This window comes from Phoca vitulina, unplaced genomic scaffold (assembly GCF_004348235.1).
Source record: "Phoca vitulina isolate PV1807 unplaced genomic scaffold, GSC_HSeal_1.0 scaffold28, whole genome shotgun sequence".
NCBI classification, from domain to species: Eukaryota; Metazoa; Chordata; class Mammalia; order Carnivora; family Phocidae; genus Phoca; species Phoca vitulina.
The window spans coordinates 21125963-21148786 of NW_022589731.1; the positions used below are offsets into that span (position 1 = coordinate 21125963).

General features: G+C 49.0%; 1 protein-coding gene across 2 annotated transcripts in view; it reads right to left on the reverse strand.

The window, feature by feature from the left end:
* DHX32 (DEAH-box helicase 32 (putative)) overlaps positions 1 to 22824 on the reverse strand; it is a 51417-nt gene that overhangs the window by 1052 nt on the left and 27541 nt on the right. For both annotated transcript variants that reach the window (XM_032423082.1, XM_032423081.1), the window contains exons 4-11: positions 19607 to 19979; positions 14256 to 14501; positions 12875 to 12974; positions 12629 to 12787; positions 4623 to 4814; positions 3643 to 3792; positions 1881 to 2068; positions 538 to 719 (exon numbers count right to left, since the gene is read on the reverse strand). In XM_032423082.1, coding sequence (XP_032278973.1) covers positions 538 to 719; positions 1881 to 2068; positions 3643 to 3792; positions 4623 to 4814; positions 12629 to 12787; positions 12875 to 12974; positions 14256 to 14501; positions 19607 to 19979 — 1590 coding nt within the window. The remainder of the gene's footprint in view (positions 1 to 537; positions 720 to 1880; positions 2069 to 3642; positions 3793 to 4622; positions 4815 to 12628; positions 12788 to 12874; positions 12975 to 14255; positions 14502 to 19606; positions 19980 to 22824) is intronic.

Below are 22824 nucleotides of genomic sequence, written 5' to 3' on the forward strand. Positions count from 1 at the left end.
TGTTACTCCAGCTTAAAAGTCTCCAATTCTTTCGTACTGCGCTTAGGATGAATTCCAGACCCCCATTCGGCTCATAAGGCCTACACCTCTGGTACCCGCCTGCCTCCCCGCTCCCTGCCCACTGGCCCTAGCCTTGGGGCACGTCTGTTCTCAGAGGGCCTTCCTCAAGGTCTGCACCTGCAAACACTTTCTCTCTACAGCTTTTTGTGCCTTTTAAGAGGCACTATGCTGTTAAATATTTCCACACTTTTTTTTTTAAGTAATCTTTACACCCAGCATGGGGCTCGAACTCCTGATGCCGAGATTAAGCATCGGAGGCTCCACTGACTGAGGCGGCCAGGAGCCCCTTTGCGTGGTATATGATTTACGCTGTGATCCCAAAGAGAGGAACATTTAGGTCAGAGAGACCATGAGTAGGTACGCTTGTATAAATTAAATTGGTGTTGGCGTAACCTAACTGAGAATGTAATAAAAGCCAAACGTGTCATTTACTCAAGTATGAGTTGGAAAGAACTCCCTTTTTTCTATTAAACTTACAGTTGAGGAGAGATTTCTGAGGTAATCCTGATGTAGTTGTTCTCAGATATGCTGAACTTGTGGAAGAGAACCCACTCCGGCATCTTCCTGGTGATGGCGTAACCGGACAGGGGATGCAGCTGAGCAACCTGCTTATGTGTCAGCATTAAGTAGTTCCCGGATCCGTCCACGTCCCGCGCGATCTACAAGGCAGAGTTTTTAAGAAAAAAGATTTTGTGTTAATATGGAGATCAATAGACAAAAATGTTTTGTTTAAAAAATTCCAAAGTACTTTGTTCAAAATAATAAAAATTACACATTTGCCACCCATGTTTCCTATTTTCAGATCTAGAAAATAAGCCAAAAACAGGTTTTGCCCAAAACTTTGAGACAGTGATGATGACATTACTAACTTCAGTAATTTCAGGGCAGTGGGTGGAAAGCATAGCTACGGAGGTTAATGTTTGGGTCGTGAAAGCCAGCGTGGTACCTGCCACACTATGGGCAATATACTCAGATGTCAGGTGCTTTATGCCGGATGTTTTAGCTCAATTAAAACAGTAACACTGTGATGTAGGAACCTTACTTTCTGTACATGATGAGGAAATTCATGTTAAAATGTCATTTTTTCCTCTTTTAAGACCACTTTAGAGTGTGAGTGGAAATACCACAATTTCTCTGACCGTGACATGAAGAACATGCTTCCTTCCCCAATGTGCTTTAATTTAGGGGAGCTGCATTAGGCAGCCTTCATTTGGGGGATGAAAAATGGACATTACCTTTATTTCTTGGGTGTTAGTATCATCGGCTAAATGTGAGCTAATTCACAAACCGATGAGATGAGGGACTGTATCTGATGCTCAGCCAAAGAGTGTGTTTTCCTAACTTTCCCTCTGTGATGAAAAAGGCCTTTTGTCCTTTTGGACAAAGTGAACATACTCTGGCTTAGCCCTTCAGTTCCCTTGGAAGTACATTTAAATACTAAACCTTGGGGCCCTTGGTTGGCTCAGTCGTTAACCGTCTGTCTTCGGCTCAGGTCATGATCCCAGGGTCCTGTCATGATCCCAGAATCCTGGGATCGAGCCTCATGCTGGGCTCCCTGCTCGGCAGGAAGCCTGCTGCTCTCTCTCCCACTCCCACTCCCCCGCTTGTGTTCCCTCTCTGTGTCTGTCTCTGTCAAATAAATAAAATCTTTACAAATACATACATACATACTATATCTTTAGTAACACAGAAGGTTTTCAGTTTTATTTAAAGTTAACACCAATAAAAGAATCCTCCTAGGTGAGAACTTCCTGACAGACCGTCCCGAACACGTGACATTCTGGAAAGACCAAAGTGAAGGCTGCCATCCCCATTCTCACCTGCATGAAGTAACCGGACAGGAGAGCCTTCTTTATGTTCAGAGCGTTTTCCTTTGAGCCAAAAGCAGGTTCTGCACAGGGGAGCTCGATTCGCTTGACAATTTCTAAGAGTTCAGCTCGGATAACGTCTGCCATCCTGAGAGCACAGCAGTTGAGGAAGTAATCATGACACCACTTTTCAACACAGTCTGGGAAGGAAAGAAGAAGAAATGATTTGCCGTAAGCGGTAAGAGCCCCGGCCTGGAAGGAGATGTGATCTCTGTGTCCTCTGCCCGCCTCGCCTCAACAGGAGGTCACGTGAGCGGGTGGGAGGGAGGCTGCAGGGACATGGGCTGGCTGGCAGGACCTGCACTGGCCGTGGGGGTTCTGGAAGCCCACTGAACTGTGGGAGCAGCATGTTCTAGTGCCGACCAGTGTAGCCCCCTTCATCGGCAGCTCTGAAGGGGGACAGAGGAGGGTGTCTCTGACCGTTTGTCTCGTGTAAGAACAGTGAGGATGTACCCGGCCCCAGCAGTTATTCAAACTAGGAGGGGCAGGTCTACGGTAGAAGTTCCCCTGAGCCATGAAAATATCTCAACATGTTTATAAGAAAAGGATTACTACTAGGCTGATTTGGGAATTCTGTTAAGCTCACCTACCCGCTCTAGCTGCAAATTTTATATTAAAATTCAGTCATCTGGTTCAGTTTGAAGTTAATGCTTTCTTGCTACCCGTAGTCACTTAGGATGGACCTAGAGTTCTGCCTTGTGCTGGGACTGCACCTGGCCTTGGCACAGCAGGGAGGAGACCCCGGCTGACCCTGTCCTGTGCCCTCAGGCCGCCTCAGCAACAACAGCATGTACTTGGGCAAACAATGGCACCCACCGTCCTTGCTCTCAAAAGATGCCACCAAGCTCCCCCTATCCTTGCTGGCTCCACTGACTTTATCTTCTCAGCTCTGAAAAATTAACTCCCCACTCCCTATAGCTGTACTGCCATTCAAACTGCCATGTCATCTTTTTCAGCTCACTTTTCATCCTGTCCACCAGAGCAAAGGAGGTAAAAGATGCTTCATGGAAAACAAAGGTTCCCTTGCTGGAAGGGAGCCCCTCACTGGCTGCCTTTGGAGGCCCCAGCCCGCGCCCGCTGCTCTGCCCTGCCCGCCCCTCAGGATCCTCTTCCTGTCTTTAAGGGAAGAGAGTGTTCTAGCTCCCTTTTCGTCGGGTCCCCCTCGGGGAAGTTCACACGCTCACCGTCGGGCTCACTGTGGGCTAGCACCAGGACTTCTGCCTCAGCTTTTCCACGTGCCCTCCCCTCCCCTCCCCTCGGCCAAGTTCCAGTCCAGTTCTCTCCAGCCCCCCTCAGCACACCCACCGACTCCTTCCTAGTATCTGAGGCCCGGGGTGGTTGGTTTGGTTTGGTTCTGAATGTCTCTATTCTCTCTCCGCCTAGGAGTGAATGTGGATGTTAGGGAAAGCACAAAGCACAGCTCTGACCCCAGGGCACTTGGAGATGGCACTTCCTTTCTTCCCCCGACCCTGGAGGGTGGGAGCTGTGCCGTGCAAGTCTCTGTGGCCCCATGTCATCCATGCCGACCTAGCTCCCTGAGGGCTGGCCGGGCGGAGTGCTGGGGTTCCAACTCTCGGCAGCGAGCGCAGCCGGACCCTCAAGCGCCAGCCCCTCGGGTGACCAACAGGGCTAGAGAAGGGTGAACAACAACTCGGCTTTCTTTGGGGAAGGAAAGGTGGAAATTAGATGCTCTGAATCACAAGCGTTCACTTACTTTCACTGGCAGAGTTCAGAGCTATGTCTTGGTAGGCCTTGTAAATGTTGATGAGGGTAAAGTGATCTCCTTCGGGATGTAAAAACGTCTTCCAACAAGTCAAGGCAGCCTCCTCAGCTCCATGTGGCAGATTCGAGAAGCAGTTGGGAGCTTTAAGATGCAAAAGGTCACAAGGTCAGCGAGACTGGAGACCTGTGACCTGAGCACAACACGCAGAGGGAAGGGCTCACTGCTGTGCATCTAGAACCGCTCCTATTTCTCTGAATAAATGTTATTCTTGCTTACTTAGAAATCAGAGATTTAGGGTGTTACCATCATGTTTTTGTCCCTGTTTGTTTGCCTCTGTCAGGTACAGTGAGTCCCCGGCTGGTACCATAGTCAGAGCAGGGGGGCCCCTGGGGACTGGAGCTACTCAGGCCCAGCCACAGCCTTGGCCTGGGCTGCCAGTAAAAGAAATCATTAAAACACAGAAAGCAAGAAGAATGGAGGAGGTAGGAAATAAAAACAGAAACACATAACTCTTTGGGGAAGAACACTTCTAGTGACACATTTTTCTTTCAATGTCTGAGTAATTCACTGGATTTTGATTTTTTTCATATTAAGATAATTTGTGGGGCGCCTGGGTGGCTCAGCTGTTAAGCATCTGCCTTCGTCTCAGGTCATGATCCCAGGGTTCTGGGATCGAGCCCCGCATCGGGCTCCCTGCTCAGCGGGAAGCCTGCTTCTCCCTCTCCCACTCCCCCAGCTCTCTCTCTCTTTCTCTGTCAAATAAATAAATAAAATCTTTAAAAAAAAAAAAAGATAATTCGTCTAACTTTCTACCTTTTAAATCTATTAAAGTACTTAATTATCACTTCAAAGGGTTAAATGAATTGGTCAAAGTCTCTCTTAGGTTCTTAAAATATTTCAAACGGATCTCACTTAAATCTAGACCTGGGACAGACTGACAGCACAAAGGAGCTGTGCTCCCAGAGGAGTACCTGTCACCATGGCCGCGATCGTCAGCATCTCCTCCACACAGTCAAATTCACAGGATGCTAGGATAGACTTTGAGAGCTGTGGGTCAAGAGGAAACTCCGACATGATGATCCCAAACTCCGAGAGATTCCCATCATTGTCCAGTGCGGCCAGGTAATCCAAGTCTTCCAGAGCCTGCATCAGACTTTCTGGGGCTAGCAGAGAAAAAAATCATCACCCATCTCCTAGAACCAAGATGGGGTGACACGTCCTGGGCCTCCCCTCACATGAAACAACCAAACAGTGGGCAAGACATGTGAAATGACAGTTTGCAAGACAAAAAACATCAGGCAGTGAAGGACAGTGATTCCTGAGAGGGGGACGCTAATGAGGTGAGCGCCATGACTGCCCAGTGTAAGGCCTTGAAAGAGTTTCCCGGCTGCAGTGCCGGAAGTGGACCCAGGTGGAGCCTGCTGGAGTTATGAAGATGGTGCGGAGGGTCCAAGGAGGCTAAGGTGGCCAGAGCTTGCAGGTGGGACTACCTGATGGGAGAGAGCCATACAGAGACAGGACTTGGAAGATCCACGAAAGGTCTCCTCGATTCGTCAGCGGAGCACGCGGAAGAAACTATGTCGGGTCACAGAACCATCCAGAGGATTAGAGGGACAGTGCCGGGTGCTGACACGGGATCTAGGATACTGCCCACTTCTACCCACTGGGCTGGGAAATTGCACAGTTATGGGGCCCGGGGTAGGAGAAGCAGAAGGGAAGAATCCCCGCCCCCCACCCCTGATGTGCACTCTACAGTGCCAGCTAACAGAGCGTAAAACCAGGAACTGAAAGGATCATCCTGCAACCCAGGATAAAGGTCAAAAGTATTTATAGGAACACAAAATATCCAGTATGCAACACAGCAAAATGTACAATGTCTAGCATCCAATAAAAAATTACGTAGAGACATGAAGAGCAGGAAAATACAGTCCCATAATAAAGAGAAAAATTAATCAACTGAAACTGACCCAGAACCTGCAGAGATGACAGAAATAGTAGGCAAGGATGTTTAAGAGTTACTTGCCGGTGCAAATAAGGGCAGAAGGCTAATTTTCTCCAGATCTGTATTTCTTAAGTTTATAGAACATCAGTAATGGTGTGGTGTTTATCATATATGCTTAATCCCCACCAAAAAAGATAATCCATTTGTTCAAGCAAGGTACTCTCCTTGCCCTTGCAGAGTAAGAGGAGATCAATAAGTATGTGTGTGTTTCATCTGTTGGGCAGGTGGTACAGCAATAAAGGCCACACAAAGAAGCACACCACACAGTATTAAGCTGCTGTCGTGTTCTACCCCACTGAAGGGTTTCCGAGCACCTCCAGATCACTTTCATGTCTCAACTCTCGCAGGTGCACTGTGAGCAGGAGATGAATATGATGGGGACCCAAGCAGCAAGTTCTCCTACTTGCATCTGGGAGTTCAGTGTAACAAATAGTAAAAATTTTATTTGCTGTTCAAACACTGACCGCTAAGCTACTTATCAAAATTTCAGGCCAACTGTGTAACTCAAAGGCCAGTCACCAGCTCAGATTTGCTACAATCCCCTCGTTGCTAACAAGATGCCATGAAAACAACAGGAGAAACCACTGCTGTGGATGGAGATATGGCTCGCTGAGGGTGACGTGCAGTTCGTCAAGTCTCTAGTCCTTTCGCTGCAGAAGAGCAGAGCAGGTAACAGGCCTGATCTCAACCTGAGACGCATCAGTCGCAAGCAGATCAGTTCTGGAAAAGCAGGTGTCAGGGCTGCCAGAGGCTCTAAGAAGTAGCCCCCTGCGAACCTGCCTGGACTCCAGACGCCCGCTGAACGACCTGGAGCACAGCTTTAATCCCCAACTGGGAGACAAGAACTTTAACTCCCCTACTGCTTTCGAATTCTCTCACTGAGATTGAACACTGAGCAGCGCAGGGCTCCCAGGAGATTCCTGTCCTTCCCCGCCTTCTGCCCCCCCAGTCCCGCCTGGGTGCTGGCATGGAGCACCGGTGCGCTCCTCGTTCCTTCTTGGACACCCCTGGGCAACGAGGAGACCTTGAGAAGCCACAGTCCCAGGAAGGAGACAGATGGGCTATTTAGAAAAAAAAAGTCCGAGAGTTCTCTCAGTGAGCCATGAAATGAAGGAACAGCTGACCTGCTGGCGAAGGTGCGAGACGCAGTCATAGAAACACGCATCTCAGATTAAACACAGCAGGAGCGGGTTGCGAGCACAAACTTAATTACTGAAAACTGTTTAGAAACCAGTTTCTATAAATCAGCAAAGCCGCTGCGTTATAACTTACAGGATCTTTGGCAATTGTCCCTGTAAGCATCTGGCTCCGCAGCTGGGCTCTGTCCCCAGAGGGCACCTACTCCTCGTTTTTATGCCCTGCAGCTCAGTTGGCTGCACACAGGATTACGAAATAACTTCCTAATTCTGCTCCCGTCCTAACACCAGAAAAGAAGAGGATGTTCTTGGGGTTTTATTATATCAGAAGGAACGAGTTAATGAATGTCGATTACACAGGTGAAAGAACAATAATAAATAACTGAACAGGATTTGCTAATATTACGGCCACACTTTAAGACATCTCCCCAGTGTGGCTCATAAAACGGTCTCAGCTAAACAGCAGAAGGGTGCAGACGAGGCTCTTCACAGCCGCGTCGTTTCAGTGCGGGCCGTGGGAAACTGTGCTAACAGATGTCGCCCCGGAGCAGAACCGGGCAGGGGGTGTCTCTTGGTCAGCAGTCCCCACGGCTGATTCCTCTCTTTCCCAAGACCCCTTAACCTACTCTCTAACCAATAAGGATACAGGATTAAGGTCTGATTGGCGTCACTACAGTTGGAAAGGATCTGAGAGATAGGGGGCCTCCACTGGTCACCGAGAGAGACGCGTTTTCAGCGCCATGCCCACGGCAAGGTGACTCCTTACGGGTAGGAGCAGACCCTTTTGTCCCCAGCCCTGCCGCGGACGGGGTTCTCGGGCCGCAGCACAAGGCAGGGGCGGCCCGGGCCCTCTGAGCTTACCCGTGCCGTGCCCTGGAAGGACACCCTCGCAGACCAGAGAGCCTCCAGCACCTCCCGTCACTCCCGCCCGGCCCAGGCCTAGGAAAGGACTAAGGGGAAGAAGGGAGCGGAGTCCATCTCCAGGGGCTGCCTTGCTGGCTGTTGGTTAGTGGACTTATTTCCTTCTAAGGATAACACTCAACTCATTCACTCACTTCCTCTCAAGCCACATGTGACTGTCTTGTGATCTTGGCATCTGCAAGGCCCCAGGGGCAGGGACACACGTGGGCGGATGGGCCCAACCTTGGCCCTCCTGGAGCTGGAGGTCTTAGGAGGGAGACCCACATATAAACCAACGACCAATTTCCAGTGTCCGGAGATGCAATTTTACCCGACTGGCCTCTTCTCAAGGAAGTGCACCCCCACTCCTAGAGAAGCACGATTTTGTGGCACGTGACCACCTCCCAGACTACCGCTAACCCCCAGACACGGCTGCCTGGGTCAGGGTGGGCCCTGCTCAACCCGACCCAGTGACGCTCTAACTGGGGGGGGGGGGGGTCAGGGTCTGGATCAAGAGAAGCTGAGGGGTTTCCAGGGGCTGACTTGGAGAACACAGCTGAGATTCTGCCACGAGGACTGACGAGAGAGAGCAAAGGAGAAGAACCAAGAGACCCAGAGATGAGACACCGTGTGCCAAGGTTGTTCAAGTCTCTGTTTTCTTAAGTGTTCCTGAGGCTCGACTTCCTTCTCACCCTGGATTTCACAGGACACGCCAATGTCCTTATGATCCTTATGGCTAGTGTGAACTGCATTGCTGGCACCGTGTCCGGAGGAATTCTAACTAATACACCACATCATAATAATTCAAGGCCGCTGGAGCTTCGAAAAGGTAGGGGCCAAGCTGGCCTATGGAAGGACCAAGAACGGCCGCCCTCAAAGCTCTCACCGTGTGCCAGGTACTTGCATTCATCACACACACACGGAGAAAGACAACAGAGAGAAATAAAGTCACAGCTTGAGAGGACTAAAGTAAAAAGGAAGTTTCTGGTCCCAACTGGTTTTAGGACTGGGACTTGGGCATCGTGCACGGTGCACAGTGCACAGAGGGGAGACACTGAGGAATCAGGAGATGGCTCTGGGCTGACGGTGTAGACTCTAAACTCTTGGGACTTCTAGGAAACTGGTTTAAGAGTTTGGCTCTGAAGAGGCCAGGATGGACAGGCTTCTGTTTCCCCAAATTTCAAAGGACATGCTCATAAAGCCTGGCAATTGCCTAACCTCGCCCCCTACACACTACACACAGCACTTCGGCATAAATCATCTCCTGTGCGCCTCTAGGAGCCCCTGACACGAGAGGGCACACACCGTAGCCTCATGCCACAGATGAGGAAAAGCTAAGTGACGTGCCAGAGACACAGGCCTCAGCAGCCTGTCTCCGCGGCTGCACGACGGGGATGGGGGCCCGGGCCTTTGCACCTGCTGTGTGTCTTCTGGCTCCAAGCCGGACGCTCTGCTGTGAGCAGCCTGGGGCTGCCTCCGAACGCCTGCAGCTCCGTATCTGCTTCTCACACGGTGAAAACTGCTCTTTGTAGGGACTCTGCCGCTCAGGGCCCAAGGCCTGTTTCGGAGCTCAGGTAGGAGTCACACAGGTGGGGACAGCTACAGGATTTACTATAGGCCAGTCCCGTAAACGGATTTATATTGCCAACTCTATGGACCAATTACTTTGATTATGTTCACATTCAGATGAAGAAACTGAGGCCCGAGGGGGTGACACAATGCCGGATGTGACACGGGAGTGGGGGGCTGGGGCCAGAGCCCTGGCAGTCTGCTTGGGAGCCCGAGCTCCCTGGTGCGGCCCCTCATCCGGGGCCCCTCTGCCCGGCGGGCCAAGTACGGCCCAGTCCCACGGCTCGCCACGGCTTAATTATCAACAGCGTCCCCTTCTGCCCTCCAACGTCCTGGCCTGGAGAGTGAGTCCCGTGCTCACGGGACCCATGATGAGCCTAATGCGAATCAAGAGCTGAAAATGCTTCCATTCTCTGCCTTCTAAAATCTCTCCCAGTCTCTTCACTGAAGTGAAGAAAAAGTACTTTGTGCCTCTTTTCCACACTCCCATCCCGCCACCTGAATACAGCAACAAACTCTGCGAGTGTGACCGTCGCTGACGTGGACACCTGGACGGGGGCTTCCTGCCCGTGTGGCATCGGCCTCTCTGCTCACGTCCGGGGCTGTCGGGGGGGGTGGGGGGGGGTGGCCGCTGGTGGGGGGTGTGCGGCGAGGCCGTCTGCGAGCACCAGCACGGGCACGTGGCGTCTGCAGCCCCTCGTGCCCCTGCTCTCCCCTGAGTACAGACGGTCACATTTAAAGACCCTTTTGCAAACCCCGAAGCGAAATGCCCCATTTCCAGTGCCGCAGAGACAAGCAGAGGCGCTTCGCCAGCGTGCCCACGAACGAGGCTTTCCCGCGCAGACGGGATTCCAGAAGATCCTGACTCCTCTGGGGAACTCCCTGCGGCATCACCGCAGATCAGGCCCCCGCAGCATCTCTCAGCCCTCGTCCTGCCGACTCCCGACACTGGTGTCCACGGCCGCGGCGTGATTCCGTCCCTGTGTCCTTGCCCGCCTCCCCGAGGGCTCGGTCTCGTCCTGCACACCACGTCTGGCCAGTCCGTGTGCGGGTTCATTCTTCCCGGATCATTCCAGAGCCAGTCGTCTCACCCACACGAGCTCTGCATCGACACAGAGATGACACTTGGTGCGGGCGGGTACGTGGCAGCTAGTTTGTCCCCAGTCTCGGTGTAGGTGCCACTGCTTCCCAGAAGGAAATGTGTGCTCAGTTGGCCCTGGGCCTCCTGATCCACATCAACAGTGACGGTGTCGCTCGTGATGGAGCTCAGTCTTCAGCACCAGGGAAGAAAAAACAATGGGCTCTCTTTTTGTCCTCTTTAAGAGATCTTTATCAAGGGAGCTCAGTGAATAGGCTGTAGCCTAGTTATGCCAAATTCATTCTCACATGGCTCATGAAGCCTGAAAAGGGTAACAGGTTTGCTGCATTTGCATATTTCAATGGTAAGTTGAATTAAATGCACCAGCTGCAAGCATCATCTTTTTTTCCTCCTAAAACGATGAGCCAGAGTGACTCCACAGTTAGCTTTTCCCCTAGCACAGCAGAACACAGCTCTGTGCGTCCTGTCGGGAGGCGACAATAAGCCGCCGCCCTACCCTCGGTCCCCGGTGACCAGCTCCGGCCCACGCGGCGCAGACGGGGCCGCCGGGGGAACGCAGGTTCTCTGCACTGCTGGGCTCTGCTGTCCGCTTCTCCCCTCACGGCGAGCTCACCGAACACCCCTGTCCGCAGCCAAGACGACGCCTGGGGAGTCAACACGTGCTGACGCGGGGCCTGAGAGACGAGCGGGGGGGCTGGGCAGCCATTTTCCCGGAAACGAAGCGCGTTTCTTCAGAGCTCGGTCTCTGGAAGGTCTCTGCAGGGGTCACGGTGGCCAACTGGCCTCCCGCAAAGTCGTCCGAAGCTCTGAGGTCACCGAGGAGAAACCCGAGAAATGGGGGCACGTGGCAGAGACCCTCACTTTCTTCCTCAGCGGTCAGAAGGACACCCGGAGAGGAGGGGGCGGCTGGAAAGTGACGGCACGGAGGCCACGGGAAGGCGGTCCCCAGCCCCGTCTAGCTCGCCACAGTTCCCGTGGGGGGGGCAGCGGAAGGCACCCCTTCCCGTGGAAGCCCCGGCAGGCCGCGCTCAGCAAGCCGCAGCTGAGCCGCCCCTGCCGGCTCGGGGGCGGGGTGCTGGAGGCCTGGGGGTGCGGTGGAGAAGCGCCAGACCACTCCCCAAGGCAAAGAGGGCACAGGCGACTGGGAGAGATGTTTAGGCCCACGGGGCTCCGGTGTGTTTAGGGAGACACTCTAGCAGAGCGTTCACCCTCTCCGTCTGTGTACGTGACCTGGTTTCTGTGACTCAGTTTCCTCATCTGTAAAATGGAGCGAATCGGAGCATTTGCCTCAGGGGCTTGCTGCAGCTTTGAACAACTGTGTCTGTGCGGGCCATCCGGAGGGTACTGCTGTTCTCCCGGAGAGGACAGGCAGATGTTTAAATGGACAAGAACAAGGAGAGCATTTGCTACTTTCAGCCTTTCTTTGCCGGCTGACTGCTGCCGTTTTAAACTCCGTTGCCAGTGTCACCCCCCAGACATTGCAGGCAGAGCGGAAGAGCGTTTGCCCACCAGGTAGGAGAAGCCAACCGGGAATGTGCGAGAAGGCGGGAGGCTGAGAAGAGAAGGTCCCGGCTTCCCTTCCCGAGCTGAGCATGTGGCGTGGCCGCCCCACACCCCGCTGAGGCCGCCTGCCCCGTGCTTTCTGGGCCTTTCCGCAGCACCGTGCTGGTGCCCCCGAGAGCAGCCGCCGTCCCAGCGAGGGAGGGGCGGCCCTGGAGGGGAGACCGCCGGCACCTCCTGGGTGACGGGACCCACCAGAGAGATTCCCCCGGAGAACCGTGACCGGCCTGGAACTAGTCTCAGCCCTAGGTTCAGGAACCTCACCCCTTCACAGGAGAGCTGGACCGTAATTACACAGGAGGGAGCTTCTAGGCGGGCTCCCCGGTGTGACAGAGCGATGCAGGACGAAGGACTGTTGGCTGCCACACGTCCCACCAGGAAACCTGAAAGCTGCCCGAAGTCCCCTGCCCTCGGCTGCAGGCAGCCTCAGACGCCACACTCAGACCCCAGCAGGGCCCGCGGGCCCCCCCCCGGGCTCCCGGCTCCAACGGCAGACCATCCTCCACTGTCAGGGCAGGGATTTCTAGAGGCTTTTTAAAAAATTCCTTCAGAGAACGTTTGCCTCTAAAGGGAAAGATGCTTCCGTACCCAGCCCGCCACCCCACGCTTGCCCGCACCGCCGAGGGCCACCTGCTCTCCGGCCCGGCCCGGACAGCAGGGAAGGAGGCCCGCCTCGGCCCCGCGCCCCGCGCCCCGCGCGCACAGAGCTACCTGGTCTGTTCATGAAGTCGCAGTGGCCCAAGCCCGCGATGTCTATTCTCTTCAGGAAGAGCACCATGCTGGTGAGGTTGGCTTCCTGCATTTCCACTGGCTTCAGTGGCCGCATGTCTTTGGAAGCAAATTCCTCAGAGTACAGGCAGAAGAGTTTTCCTAGAAGAAACCAAGGAGAGTGGTTTTAATGTCTCTAGGTTGCCTTCGTTCAGGAATTTACAGCAGCCCTCGTGATCGTGGTGCTACCTGAAGAAGACGAGCCGAGAATCTGCTTGCGGATCTCCGCTTGGCTTTGGCTGATGGGCTGCGTGATGAGGGAGTCTGCTCTTATTCTAGGGTTGTACACCTTTAAACGGAGAGACGGCAGCTTTAGCATCAGATCGCTCAAGATTTCGCAGGCTCGCTGTACCGGAGGGGAGCGTGTGGTTCGCAGCACTTGGTGAAATGCTCTGCTACGGACTCATTCTCTCTGGACCATCTTTATTATGGTTTCACTTGCCTTGAGATGGAAACTGCTAGCGCCTTAACGAATGGATTTCAAGTTGTCTGCTTTCATTGTAGGTTCCATAAATATGGGACCTCTGCACCATCTCCTGAAATGCTAGCGGTGTCACTTCTCAAAGCACGACCCTGTGATGTCAGCAGATCGGCATACGCCACATGGAGGAAAGCATTATCATCGGCCGGTGAGTCTCTTCAAGGTTCTATTCAAACTGTGATCTCAGCGGTCTGACCTTGATAATAATATGCTGAGCTTTTCCGGTCATATCAGCTCAGACAAAAACTGCATATGGCACCAACAGTGATTTTTTTTTTCTTACGGGGGCTGGAGGGGGGCAAGTAATAGCCCTGGGTTCTCTAAATGGTGGACTAATTCAGTAAGAGCCCAAACTGGTTCCAAGGGAACCTTCAGAATGGTTGGAATTGCTCTGTCGCAGTAAGATACTCAGAAGACCCGGTTTCCTCGAGGGATAAAAGCATACGTAATCTCTAATAAGGTGAAACGGATCAATACTTGGGTAGGTTCCTTCAGTTCTTAAATGCTAGGATTTCTTAAGTTCCAGTGTCTTTGAGAGTTTGAGATATCCTACTTCCCTTTTTCCTAATTTTCTTCTTTAAAGGTAGTTATAAAAAATATTTTTAAAACTTTAGGATAGAATTTTATCATATCAACATTAAAGCTAAAACTTGGTAAGATTAAAGTCCGTGTACTTGAAACTAATTTCTGGTAAATCACCTCAGGGAAGAGGCTAATCATTTTGATAACGGGGCTACCAAAAATACTCAGTGGATGGACATAGGGAAAGGTTGGTTTAGGAGTCCAGTAATTTGCCTTGCTAGCACCAGAGCTTAAGAAAAACCACTGACCAGGAGAGCCACCATCTTTATAGCTGTGTCTTTTCTAAAGACGTCTTCCTGTGACACGTCCATCAACTCAGTTTGGGGATTACCTACGTGCTAATGAAAGGCAGCAACGGGTAAACGAGACTCGCAATACTTTCCCTTTCTGCACAGGAGCCAGAGACTCCCCAGATCCCATGCTTCATCCTCACTTCCCCAGTGGACATACTGGCAGGAACCCAAGGACAATGATCAGCAGATGGTTGACCGACTCGACAATAATTACCTTTCTCCTTTCCACACCCACATCAATAACAAATTTGACTGTGTTGCTCCAGATCAAAGACTCCCCAGAGCTAGCAGTTAATACCACTTTTCTCTGATAAACTTGGCATCTTTTTTCTGTTTCATCATTTGGCTTGAACAATGCACATTTCTCTTTTGGATACAAAGGAATAACCACCAGCTCTCCAAGATCTGGGTTTAAGTTCGATCCTTCTTGACAGATGATTTCATAGGCCTTCTCAATATCCTAAAGTAAAAAATAACATCAGCCATGAGAATAAACATGTCACAAACAACTTTATTACTTAAAAAAATGTCTAATTAAATAAAACTATAGGCAAAAGCCGCATAATGTATACAAGGAAAGAAATACCTGTGTCGTCTACGTGAATCATTACGTGAAGATGTAACTGGACAAGAACATTTCTTTGGGGAAGTTAAATATAATTTATTAACAATTTCATGGCTTTTTAAGTCCAAAATGGTTTTCCTCTTGTGAAATGTACTACCTGTGCCTTCATGCATTTATCCTATGTTTCTAGCTTGATGCATTTTCTCAAATCCATTACCAATGACGGGAAAACCAAAGTTATTTTCACATCAGTGATGATGCATCACTGTGAACTAATGGTGACAGAGTAGAGAATTATAAAACAATCTCTGGACTTCCAATAAAAACATATACACATACACATTCTGCAATCAGGGTCTCTGGGTCACTCGAAAGCTGTTTTGACCCATTAGTACTTTAAGACAGCACACGTGCAATGAAGTAGGCAGGAAATATTCACTGCTAATTCACACACCTTGGCATGATTCAGGCATTTAGAAATATCCTTTTATATTGTTTCACCGCCAAATGTATTGAAAAAAAAAGTAAATTATTTCTCTTAAAACTATACATAAGTAAGTAACTAGTGCAAAATGCTCAAAAGGCAAGGCATTTTAGATAGTATTTTTCTATTTCTCAAATACAACTAGTTTTTTAAGACCTCATATAAAAAAGATGTCACTTAATTTAATTCTTACACATTTTTCATTTATGTTTCTAAAATTTCTACTTTCTTAAGGGCCCAACAAACTACCAAATGGAAGAAGCCTCATTTCATTCATTAGATTTCACTAAAATTCTAAAAAAAAAAAAAAAAAAAGATGACTTTCCGTGACCGTTCAAGTTTTAAGACCTATTCCGTTTTCCAGTGCGCTAGCTCACTCACTCTCCTTCCTTCATTCATTCATTTGCAGAAGAGGGTTAACAGAAGGGTTTTGTAGACAGATCTGCCTGGAAAAATGGCATCATGGGTGAGCTGTCTGAAAGTTATTCCTGAGCCGCAGGGAGGCCCCAGGAAGTGGGGCAGAGGCCTCCACGTGAGCAGGTGTCCAGTTACATTCTTCTGTGTACGCGTCCCACAGAGGTGGCTTCCTGGCGGCAGAGGTCTACCAAGCAGAGTGTAACCGTGGATCATGATGAATGAAAACTTGCCGAATGGGACAATTGGAACACTTATAATTCTGATCACGCCCTCATCGTATGTGAGAACAGCCTGTTAGAAATTACAGGGACAGCAGGAACGTGGGCTGTGCGTCCCTGCCGCTGGCCGCAGCTCGGCCCCCCAGGACATCCTGTTTCTCCCAGCAGGCTGCCCACAGGTGCTACTGGACTTGGAGATGGACACACATTCCAGCAGCCCGCTTGTGAGCAATTATTTTTCGAAATAAACCTTCAAACTGGACCCAAACGTTTCTCTTATTCTCTTAGAATACTGTTAAAAGGTAATTTGGGCCGCTCATTTTTTATTTGCTTCTAGTTACTAAACCTTCTTGGTTGTAGGTGGGTTCTTAGGTTGAGTTTTGTTCCGAATGGAGAAAGAAAAAGGCATAAAAGAAATCTTCAAAAGCAAAAAAGCGGAGCAAATAGAAACCGACGCTGTATGTGGTTCAGACTCCTCAGGCTCAGCTGACAGGGCTTTGAGGCCATAACCTTCAGAATTTGAAAAAAAAAAAAATGCTCAACATACGTATCTGGTGCTTCCAACCTCTTACTCATTTCCTTCTTACCCAACGGGTACAGTGCACTGACCTATGGGGGGGGCCTTCCTAGGATCCCCTGCAAAGCCATGGAAAGCACAAGACACACTGAAGGGAGATCCCTGGGCTCCAAACGAAAGGCCCGAAACCGCACGGAGCACTTCCCAGAAACCCTTCAACCTGACGGTGCCTTTCTGGAATGGTTTAGAGGGCACAGGAATCGGCTGATGGGACCATAAATCTCAACTTCGCTCTCTACTTAACGTATTTCACTTTTCCAGGTTAGAAGACAGTTAGGTGATGAGGAAACGAGAAACACTGAGGGCTCAAAGCCTCGATCACGTGTGAAGACGTGGGGCAGCACGGGGCTGTGGGGACTAATCCACAGCTGGTGAGGGTCAGGCCAGCGCTTACAGCACGTGGGGCACCGAGTGCTCACCAACCCAAAATGCTGCAGAGTGTTTCTATAATTATAAATGTAGCTCTTAACATAGAAAATGACCAGCAGTACGTTTCTGTTCATGTACTTAACTGCTTGCGTTCCTAGGACATTTAACTGCCATGGCAGATTTGAAAGTTTTATATAGAAATTAAGAAAGCTTCAAATAGTACGGGAGGAAAATGATCAATAGCTGTTAACATGGATTTCAGAGCAAGGCAAATTTTTCAAAGAGACAAATTGTAAGACCACAGGAAAGGAGTTTTTTTTTTTTTTTTTTTTTTGAGAGAGAGAGAGAGTGCACAAGCCAGGGTGGGGCATGGAGGGGAGAGGGAGAACTTTAAGCAGACTCCACACTCCCCACAGAGCCCAACATCCCAAGACCCAAAGATCATGACCTGAGCCGAAATCAGGAGCTGGATACTTAACAGACTGAGCTACCCAGACGCCCCAGGAGAGGAATATCTTAATGGTAATGCTGACAGAAGTGGTGAAGAAGAAAAGAGGAATGTCCGTCAGGAGATGAACTGTGTCCAGTTTGTTGGGGCGAGGCGGGGAGAAGCAGACACCAGCTGTGGAGTTCGGAGCCGAACTGGGAGGGAAAACTGGTCCGGCAGAGGTATGCTGAAGCACGACGCTGCCAAGCCAGGTCTCTGCCTGAGCCTGTGGACCCCGGGAGGCCTCCTGCAGAGACCCCAGGACCCGGGTCAGACCTGCAGCCCCTGCCCAACATCGCAAGACTATGGTTTCTTCACAGGAAATGTCTTTCTGGTCCAACTTCATGAAAGATTATATGCCTCTGTAAGCCCTGGGGTTAGACTCCCAGCCTGGGTAAAAATGCATCTCCTAAAGTCTGACATTTCAAAAGTCACCATGTCATTAATTACAGCTTATATTAAACTTATAAGAATCAACTACCTTTCTTAAGACCATCCACTATCCCCAATTCTGTTACGAACTTTATTTTTCAAAAACCCATTTTGGGGGGCACGTGGGTGGCTCAGTCAGTTAAGTGCCAACTCTTGATTTTGGTTCAGGTCATGGGATGGAGCCCTGTGTCAGGCTCTGCGTTCAGCATGTCTCTCTCCCTCTGCTCCCCCCTCCCCCAATCTCTCTAAAATAAAATCTTAAAAAAAATCCATTTGGGAATTTTTGCTTACTCTGACTTGAAGAAGGACTACTCATTCTACCAGTCTTAATTATACTCCCCCCCCCCCCCCCCCAGAAACTTAGGTCTTCTTTTTCACCTAGCGACTGACATTGACACTGGCTAATTCTGCCATCCTTCCCTTTCTAAGTCTTCTACGGGCTACACTGAGAACCTTTAATCATCTTCATAAATCCTTCTCTTGGCTGCTTAATCATTTTATTACTCTCCTCAGGACTTTCTTGACTATCTTGAATCATGCAGGATTAGGAAATGATAATAGAATAAATCACTGTAATAGGTAAAAGAACAAATTATATAATCTATACATGAAAAATTGATAAACATGCTGTAGTTATCATATATCTGAGATTTTAAATTACTTTCTTTATGGAAGCAGGTAAAATCTGTCTAAAGTTCCTGAAGCTAGGAGGGTCAGTCATCCTTTATGCTCTGAATGTAAAACAGAATAAATACTTCTGTAAGTTATTTCTGAAAGCATGTGAAACTTAAGATTCTGATGGAGAGCTCAGAAACTTGTCTTTGTTCAGCTGGTGGCTGAGCCAATCAATTTCCTTTTTGGTTTCTGCTTAGTCACTGGAATCACTACATATTTGGGTCATGGTCCAAAAACTAGTACTTTTACTGAGTAAGATGATGGGTAGGAAAACAAAGACCAGGAAATTAGTCTCTAAGAAGAAAGGTATAATTCTTTTTTTTTTTTTTTTTTTATAGATTTTATTTATTTATTTGAGAGAGAGAGAGAATGAGAGAGAAAGCACATGAGAGGGGGAGGGTCAGAGGGAGAAGCAGACTCCCCGCCGAGCAGGGAGCCCGATGCGGGACTCGATCCAGGGACTCCAGGATCATGACCTGAGCCGAAGGCAGTCGCTTAACCAACTGAGCCACCCAGGCGCCCAAGAAAGGTATAATTCTTGAGATTCTGGAAGCTTCTAGATTCGGCCAACAGAGTACTAGAAGGGAAGGAGGCCACTGTACAGCTGCAATTAAAAACAAAAACAAAATCCAAAGCAACCCCAAATGGCATCTTGAGGATGTAAAAGCAGTAACAGATGCTCAGTTACACATTTCGAATTGTTCTTTTGAAAGCACATCTAGAATCCAAGTCAGATTTTTCTCATTCATCTTTTAAGAAGAGGAGCCCAGTGTAGGAAGAAAGCCTTCCGGGAACGCTATAAATTTTATCTTTCTGTCTCACACCCCACTGACTATTGTAGGAACATCTGTGGGAACTTTTTTTGTTCCTTTGCCCTACGTCAAGTGCTTAGGGGACAGTCCTCCTCTACGGCAAACACTCCTGGTCACACGGGAGACCACTGAGAGGGTGACAGGGGTCAGCGTGCATCTTCTCTCCAAGACCATCCAAGCATGCGGGCGCAGCAGGGGCTGGGCATCTCGGGCAGCCTGAGACCCGGCCCAAGAGCTCTGGAGACCCCCACTGTGGAGTCCCGAGCACCTCCCCTGTCCCCTGCTCTCACAGCTCGTGATTTCACAAGCCCTCCCGTGTCCTCCGCTCAGAACCCGTCTTATTTACCCTGCCGGCATGGCTTCTCGAGTACTTTAAAAAAAAAAAAAAAAAAGGTGTGTTGGAACCAAATATTTAAACAGTGAGTCAGTAAACGGACACCTGGATGTTAATTATTAAAAGCTTCCCAACGAGGTTAAAAGGTTCCCCCTAAGGAACCCGAGGCCTCTGTGAGGTCAGAATATGACTTACGTGTTCACAGGCCAGAAAGACTACAATGTCCCCCTTCTCACCGGACTGGTGAATTTCAAAGATAAGGCGTAAAATAGACTCAAAAGACTCCTTCTGAGCCCCGCTCAGGTACACAACCTCCACAGGGTGCTGCTTTTTCACTTCTATGAGAGGCACGTTTCCGTAGTAAGAGCTGAGTTTGCTGATCAGGTGTGGCGAGGAGTTAATTATGAGCTTCAGTTCCGGGCGTGCCAGTAACACATCCTTCAGAAGTCCGAGTAACACGTCGGTGGCGATGCTTCTTTCATGGACGTCGTCCAAGATGATGACCCCGTAGCTGCCCAAAAAAGGGCTGGACATCATCTCTCTCTGCAACATGTCATCCGTACAATACCTACGAAGAAGCAGTAGGAAAGTCAGAGGCCCTCAGGAAAAGTCGGAGACTCCAACCACCACCACAAACGCCTCGGCTACACCCTCCCTCTAACTGAGGGGTTAGTGTGACATCATCACACGTTACTACCGACTCTGGTCTAAAAACAAATTATTTAAATCTGTGCTACTTCCTTCATGTTAGAAATTAAATCTATTCCCTTCTCAGCAAAAACTCATCTAAGCACCGATCTTACGGGGAGAAATGCTCTCTGCCAGGAGGATGCGGTGTGTTATGGAAATACACCAAGGCCTCGTTAAAAAGAGGAAGGTGGTGACTTATTTAAAACGCCTCTAGACTCAGCAAGGCCTGGGCCTTCCAGATGATCAGGTAACGCTAAGGGAATACTAAGGCTCAATCCTAAAACTATATAAACCTTCAATTTTCTCCATAACACAGAGATCTACTTCCTACCTTTGTGTTACAAAGACCATGTGTACAGTGCTTTAAAAAGTGCTGCTCCTGATAACTATTAAAAAAAAAAAAAATGGAGGGTGCCTGGGTGGCTCAGATGGTTAAGCATCTGCCTTCGGCTCAGGTCATGATCTCAGGGTCCTGGGATCGAGTCCCGCATCAGGCTCCCTGCTCCTTGGGAGCCTGCTTCTCCCTCTGCCTCTCTCTCTCTCTCTCATGAATAAATAAATAAAATCTTTAAAAAAAAAAAAATAGATTGTTAAGGTTTCAGGAAATGTAGTTTATATTTCAAATTCCTAAAACAGACTTTCTGAAAGCTAGAAATAAAATATAGGATAGTTTTATTAATATTTTCCAAAATTAAATGTATTGAATTTGACCTTGAATGAAAATATGAGTAATTCTTTTAAAATCTATGTTCTAGGGGGTCCATATTTGAAATTTATGTGTCACTTCTACAAGTCTGGATACCTGGTTCAGAAAGACTATTTTTTAGGTATATAATATTTAGGGACCCACTGTTTCAAAAAAGGTCACGAAAAAGCTTACAGAAGAATTAAGATGTTATATACAACATCCAAAAAAATGGTACTAGGCATAAAGATTATATTTACTAAGGGTCTATTACATGCCTGATAAATTAGATACTAAGGGGTTACAAAAAAAATGAAAAAGACAATAGCAAGTATAGAACTCTGCCTTCCATAATCAACAGGTCACTTTAAAGCCTCTCATTTAAATAGCTATTCAATCTGAGCTTTTTAAAAATTATGGTTAGCACAGTTCTCTAAGAAAATGAATCTGGTTCCGCTTTACCTAGATAATGAAAATTTAGCCAACATGTACAAGGTGCTCACACTTGTCAGCCCCACGGATTAGCTCGTTTTGCCCTCACAACAACCCTGTGAGCAGGCAGAGTAAGCACCCCATCTTACGGACAAGGAAGCCTGAGCCCGGAGCGGTCAGGTGGCCTGTGAGGGGCTCAGGGGAGCAAGTGGTGGGGACAGTCCTCTTACAGCCATGCTGCCTCCTCTTCAGAGCACAGAATACCAGGAGGGAGATGGGGGAGCCACTCTCTTTTATCATACGGCTTTTCACTAGTTTGAGCCTCTTTGCTGCGACTCAAACTCTGTTAGCATCACCCAGAGTACCTGCTGACTCTGCACTGGCTGGGGGCCTTCAGCCTGGAGAAGAACGAACAGTCTCCCAGCCACGAGAATGATGGCAAAGTGCAGATACAAAAGACAGTGTGAGGGCCAGGCCCCCCCGCCAAGGCAGCAGGAAGCAGAACCTGTTGGGGCCACGGCAGGCCACCGAGTCCCACCGCCTCCAGACGTGTACCTGCGCCTCAGCAGCCCCACAGCTGAAAGCTGTTGTCCTTACTAAGGGAATGCTACATGCAGATAAGAACTAAAAAGAGGTCAACATAAATTGTAGCCCTTCCTTTGGCTGTCACGATTGAATGCTTGGTGGGGGGGGAGGGGTTTCCAGAAAATAATCATATGGAAGCCAAGTCGCAGCTGAGAGATGTGTCTTCGACCTACTCTGACAACATTATTAGATTTCTCCACAATTATTTCTCTCTGTGGCTTTCTAAAAAAACAAATATATACTTGGTCCATATTAACAATACTGTAATATTTCATTTAAAAAGTGACTACATCCAAGAGTTCCTGCCAAAAGGTTTTCAAAGTCCAGATGGCATTAAAGATATAAAAATACCTATATTAACTTTAGACTATAGTCAGAGTTGTCCTTTAATTAATACCATGACCATCTGAAAGGCCACTTCAAAATGTAAAAGATAAAGAATGAATCTGTCAAGCCTGGGGATCCTTCACTCCTTCTGGGTCAGGATGTCCTGCCCTCTCCAACTCCAGCAGGGAGGTTTTAACCTAGTTAATCTGTATCATTCACAGATCATTTGCATAATAGAGAGTTTATGCATATATACTAATCTGATGACTCGGGGACACCGTGGCTATAAAAGCAGAAGGTGACAGATCTTCAAGAAGTTCAAGTCCTATCGCTGTTGATGGAAAGATTCCCTATGGTTTAACACTAGCCCGAAGACCTGTATCTTCCATTTTTGAAGATAAACATTTGAAGGAAAGCAGCTTAGTACAAACCAAATGAGTCACATGGCCTTTCTGAATGGGAAAAGTCTCCAGACTTTACCACTAGAGGCTCTAGGCTCTCTAGCTAGCTAGGAGAGGGCACTACTCCTTCTTTCCACTAGCAGATTTGTTGAATATTCTCTATGAAACAAGCATGTCAGATGCTGGGGATATGAGGAAGCAAGAGCCAGCATCGCTGTACTACACCGTACCACACCACACCACACCACGTCACACCGTACCACACCAAACTGTACTACACACCACACCGTACC